Raw genomic sequence first — 6,151 nt, 5'->3', positions numbered from 1 at the left:
GATATTCCTGGGGTCTGTGTGACACGTGCTCCCCCTCCCCCGGTGCTGCTTCTTGCTGGGGGTCCAGCGTCTCCCCCCGTCTTCTTTTTCTCTTCTTGCAGCTGTTCCTTTTTCTCTCCGTGTGTCCAAGAAAGGAGCAGAAGGCGCCTGGAGGGTCCTCGTCTATTTCGGTCGGGTCCTCCCTCCGCCCTTCTCCTTGAGGATGAGGCTATAGTTAGCTCCCATGTCTGGGGGTCCGGGGGTATATAAGACGCCCGGGGGCTTCTCCCTCCATGTCACTCCCTCCTTCTCACCAGGACAAGCAGCCGTACAGCCGAGGACATGGTAAGTGGCCGCTCCAGGGCTCCAGGTCATCACCCACCATGGACCAGAACATCGACCCAATCCAGTCACATCAGGACTTACCTGGGACCCCTAGAATGTCTGTAACTACCTACCTCTGACCCCTTAGAATGTCTGTAGATACCTACCTCTGACCCCCTAGAATGTCTGTAGATACCTACCTCTGACCCCCTAGAATGTCTGTAGCTACCTACCTCTGACCCCCTAGAATGTCTGTAGATACCTACCTCTGACCCCCTAGAATGTCTGTAGCTACCTACCTCTGACCCCCTAGAATGTCTGTAGATACTTACCTCTGACCCCCTAGAATGTCTGTAGATACCTACCTCTGACCCCCTAGAATGTCTGTAACTACCTACCTCTGACCCCCTAGAATGTCTGTAGATACCTACCTCTGACCCCCTAGAATGTCTGTAACTACCTACCTCTGATCTCCTAGAATATCTGTAGCTACCTACCTCTGACCCCCTAGAATGTCTGTAGATACCTACCTCTGACCCCCCTAGAATGTCTGTAACTACCAACCTCTGATCTCCTAGAATATCTGTAGCTACCTACCTCTGACCCCCTAGAATGTCTGTATATACCTACCTCTGACCCCCTAGAATATCTGTAGCTACCTACCTCTGACCCCCTAGAATGTCTGTAGATACCTACCTCTGACCCCCTAGAATGTCTGTAACTACCTACCTCTGATCTCCTAGAATGTCTGTAACTACCTACCTCTGATCATCTAGAATGTCTGTAGCTACCTACCTCTGATCTCCTAGAATGTCTGTAGCTACCTACCTCTGATCTCCTAGAATGTATGTAACTACCTACCTCTGATCCCCTAGAATGTCTGTAGCTACCTACCTCTGATCTCCTAGAATGTCTGTACTTACCTCTGATCCCCTAGAATGTCTGTAGCTACCTACCTCTGACCCCCTAGAATGTCTGCAGATACCTACCCCTGACCCCCTAGAATGTCTGTATATACCTACCTCTGACCCCCTAGAATGTCTGTAGATACTTACCTCTGATCCCCTAGAATGTCTGTAGATACCTACCTCTGATCCCTAGAATGTCTGTAGATACCTACCTCTGACCCCCTAGAATGTCTGTAGATACCTACCTCTGACCCCCTAGAATGTCTGTAGCTACCTACCTCTGACCCCCTAGAACAGTGGTGGTGAACCTATGGCACGGGTGCCAGAGGTGGCACTCGGAGCCCTTTCTGTGGGCACCCAGGCCTTCACTCCAGTACAGAGTTTGCCAGACTCAAGGCTTTCTCCTGTGGTCCAATACAGCCCAGGATGCACCATGCTCAGCGCTATTTTAAAGCGACATCCTTGGCTGCCAGGACTACAGGAGGAGCGGGAAGGGCTGGATAGAGATGGATTGTCATTGGAGCTCCTGCTCTGGGCCCCCTGATTCTTCCTCTTCAGGGGGCCCTGGAGGGAAGCTACAATCCAAATTTCTCCGTCATCTTTCTATTGTGTTGGTGAACTCGTGACCCCAATACGATTGAAACCTGTGATACAGCAAGGATCAGTAAGCTACTGCTTATATTGTCATGTTGGCACTGTGCGACACATAAATGGGTTCTGGTTGTAGTTTGGGCACTCTGTATCTAAAAGGTTCCCCATCACTGCCCTAGAATGTCTGTAGCTACCTACCTCTGTCCCCTTAGAATGTCTGTAGATACTTACCTCTGACCCCCTAGAATGTCTGTAGATACTTACCTCTGACCCCCTAGAATGTCTGTAGCTACCTACCTCTGACCCCCTAGAATGTCTGTAGATACTTACCTCTGACCCCCTAGAATGTCTGTAGATACCTACCTCTGATCCCCTAGAATGTCTGTAGATACCTACCTCTGACCCCCTAGAATCTCTGTAGCTACCTACCTCTGACCCCCTAGAATGTCTGTAGCTACCGACCTCTGTCCCCTTAGAATGTCTGTAGATACTTACCTCTGACCCCCTAGAATGTCTGTAGATACTTACCTCTGATCCCCTAGAATGTCTGTAGCTACCTACCTCTGACCCCCTAGAATGTCTGTAGATACTTACCTCTGACCCCCTAGAATATCTGTAGCTACCTACCTCTGACCCCCTAGAATGTCTGTAGATACTTACCTCTGACCCCCTAGAATGTCTGTAGATACCTACCTCTGATCCCCTAGAACAGTGATGGCGAACCTATGGCACTGGTGCCGGAGGTGGCACTCGGAGCCCTTTCTGTGGGCACTCAGGCCATCACCAGAGATGACTCCAGGTATCTTCCTGCAGTCCCAGACAGCCCAGGACTTGCTGTTCACAGAGCTATTTTAAAGTGACAGCTGTACCTGGGACTATTTTCTGCTTTATTGGTGTCCTCAGGTGCTGGTATCAATGAAAACTGTGACAGAGAAGGGAGTATAAATCACACATTACATTTCTGTGCTGGCACTTTGCGATAAATAAGTAGGTCTTTGTTGTAGTTTGGGCACTCGGTCTCTAAAAGGTTCGCCATCACTGCCCTAGAATGTCTGTAGCTACCTACCTCTGACCCCCTAGAATGTCTGTAGATACTTACCTCTGACCCCCTAGAATGTCTGTATATACCTACCTCTGACCCCCTAGAATGTCTGTAGATACCTACCTCTGATCCCCTAGAATGTCTGTAGATACTTACCTCTGATCCACTAGAATGTCTGTAGCTACCTACCTCTGACCCCCTAGAACAGCGGTGGCGAACCTTTGGCACGTGTGCCAGAAGTGGCACTCAGAGCCCTTTCTGTGGGCACCCAGGCCTTCACCCTAGCACAGAATTTGCTAGACATGACTCAAGGTTTCCTCCTGCGGTCCAAAACTATTTTGGATGCCAGGACTACACAAGGAGCGAGAAGGTATGGACAGAGGTGGATTATGGTTGGAGCTCCTGCTCTGGGTCCCCTGATTCTTCCTCTTCAGGGGACCCTGGAAGGAAGCTACAATCCAAATTTTCTTTCTATTGTATTGGTGTCCTCAGAACGCCAATAGGGTTAAGAATTATGATACAGTTGGGATCGATAGGTTACTGCTTAAATTGTCATCTTGGCACTTTGCGACATAAAAGTAGGTTTTGGTTGTAGTTTGGGCACTCGGTGTCTAAAAGGTTCGCCATCACTGCCCTAGAATATCCGTAGATACCTACCTCTGACCCCTAGAATGTCTGTAGATACCTACCTCTGACCCCCTAGAATATCTGTAGCTACCTACCTCTGACCCCCTAGAATATCCATAGATACTTACCTTCAGGAAGTGACTTCTTTCCTCCTCCGCAGGCACCAGCAAAGAAGGCCAAGAGAAAGGCAGCAGAAGGAGGATCCTCCAATGTCTTGTCCATGTTTGACCAAACCCAGATCCAGGAGTTTAAGGAGGTAAGTGTCCTCTGAGGCATGGGGCGGGTGGGTCCCCCTGTGGCTGCAGGTTTGGGGTAACCCTCTGCTCTCCTCTTAGGCTTTCACAGTCATCGATCAGAACAGAGATGGGATCATCGACAAGGAGGATCTGAGAGACACTTTTGCAGCAATGGGTGAGTCCTAATCCGCCCCCGCTCTGCCCTGGCTGAATGTTCTCCAGACTGCCCCATGGGGGCGCTCTTACCCATCCTGTCTGATTGTTGTCATCGCCCCCCACAGGCCGCCTGAACGTGAAGAATGAGGAACTCGATGAAATGGTCAAAGAGGCCTCCGGACCCATCAACTTCACCGTCTTCCTGACCATGTTCGGCGAGAAGCTCAAGGGTGAGAGGGGGTCCTACACATGGTACATACAGGGCAGGGGGTCCTACACATGGTACATACAGGACTGGGGGTCCTACACATGGTACATACTGGGCAGGGGGTCCTACACATGGTACATACAGGGCAGGGGGTCCTACACATGGTACATACTGGGCAGGATGTCCTACACATGGTACATACAGGGCAGGGGGTCCTACACATGGTACATACAGGGCAGGGGGTCCTACACATGGTACATACAGGACTGGGGGTCCTACACATGGTACATACTGGGCAGGGGGTCCTACACATGGTACATACAGGGCAGGGGGTCCTACACATGGTACATACTGGGCAGGATGTCCTACACATGGTACATACAGGGCAGGGGGTCCTACACATGGTACATACAGGGCAGGGGGTCCTACACATGGTACATACAGGACTGGGGGTCCTACACATGGTACATACAGGACTGGGGGTCCTACACATGGTACATACAGGACTGGGGGTCCTACACATGGTACATACAGGACTGGGGGTCCTACACATGGTACATACAGGGCAGGGGGTCCTACACATGGTACATACTGGGCAGGGGGTCCTACACATGGTACATACAGGACTGGGGGCAATAACCTGGTATAAGGGCTCCCTATGGAGGGGAAGCAGCACTTACAGATTTGGGGCCTGACTGATTGTCTCTGCAGGTGCTGATCCCGAGGACGTGATCACCGGGGCATTCAAGGTGCTCGATCCTGAGGGCAAAGGCTCCATCAAGAAGCAGTTGTGAGTATCTCCCCCAGTCTACCCCTCTGCCCCCTCCCTTACACCCTGCACCACGGGAACCCTGCTAACCCGGTATGGTGGGGACTCCCCAGTCTTGTCTTGCCCCTTGTTACCCTGGTATGGTAGGGAGCCCCAGTCTTCTTGCCCCTTGTTACCCCGGTATGGTGGGGAGCCCCCAGTCTTGCCCCCTTGTTACCCTGGTATGGTGGGGACCCCCCAGTCTTCTTGCCCCTTGTTACCCCCCCCCCCCCAGTCTTGTCCACGCTGACCTCTTCTCTGCTTTCTTGCAGCCTGGAGGAGCTCCTGACCACACAGTGTGACAGATTCACCCCAGAGGAGGTGAGCGCCCCCTGCTGCCAGTGGCTGTAATGGCGTCTCCTGGTTGGACTCCTCCTCATCCTTTCTTCTCTTTCTCCTATAGATCAAGAACATGTGGACAGCGTTCCCCCCTGATGTAGCCGGCAACGTGGACTACAAGAACATCTGCTACGTCATCACCCACGGAGAGGACAAAGACCAGGAGTAGACGGAGCCGTGTCACCCTCTGGGGGGCGCTCTTCTACCCCGCGCTGACCCCAACTTGCTGTATATTGCGTCTTATTTTGTAAACTTGACTCATCAACGACACATCTGTAATTTATTTCCCTTGCTGGTCGGGCCCCGAGTGGTGGCCCCTTCTCTTCCTGAACCCCCTCTTTGTCCCCACCATTTTCAATGTCTTAAAGTTGGAACTAAGAAGCCTCAGGGGAAGGAAGATCTCAATAAAATCACGTTTTTATTCTATTCCTCGTGTCAGAAATGTCTAAACTTTATTCTCATTGCACAAACACAAGAAGTTCCTTACTGCACCCCGATATTTACTGCACCCCACAACCTGCTCCTCACAACTACTGCACCCCACAACCTGCTCCTCACAGCTACTGCACCCCACACCCTGCTCCTCACAACTACTGTACCCCACAACCAGCTCCTCACAGCTACTGTACCCCACAACCAGCTCCTCACAACTACTGCACCCCACAACTACTGCACCCCACAACCAGCTCCTCACAACTACTGCACCCCACAACCAGCTCCTCACAACTACTGCACCCCACAACCAACTCCTCACAACTACTGCACCCCACCACCAGCTCCTCACAACTACTGCACCCCACAACCTGCTCCTCACAACTACTGCACCCCACAACCAGCTCCTCACAACTACTGTACCCCACAACCTGCTCCTCACAGCTACTGCACCCCACACCCTGCTCCTCACAACTACTGTACCCCACAACCAGCTCCTCA

The 6,151-nt window shown here is 51.7% G+C and overlaps 1 protein-coding gene across 1 annotated transcript; it reads left to right on the top strand.

Moving 5' to 3' along the window:
* Positions 1–167: 167 nt before the first annotated feature.
* On the top strand, positions 168–5,644 carry MYL11 (myosin light chain 11). The gene is made up of 7 exons (XM_072132025.1): positions 168–324; positions 3,632–3,727; positions 3,807–3,882; positions 3,989–4,093; positions 4,783–4,861; positions 5,152–5,200; positions 5,283–5,644. Exons 1-7 carry the CDS (start codon positions 322–324, stop codon positions 5,385–5,387), a joined length of 513 nt encoding a protein of 170 aa, XP_071988126.1. The 5' UTR covers positions 168–321; the 3' UTR covers positions 5,388–5,644.
* The last annotated feature ends 507 nt before the right edge of the window (positions 5,645–6,151 follow it).

The sequence above is a fragment of the Engystomops pustulosus genome, unplaced genomic scaffold (assembly GCF_040894005.1).
Source record: "Engystomops pustulosus unplaced genomic scaffold, aEngPut4.maternal MAT_SCAFFOLD_208, whole genome shotgun sequence".
In the NCBI taxonomy this organism is placed as follows: Eukaryota; Metazoa; Chordata; class Amphibia; order Anura; family Leptodactylidae; genus Engystomops; species Engystomops pustulosus.
Note: the sequence above shows the minus strand (reverse complement) of the source record. Positions and strands in the feature narration are given on the sequence as shown.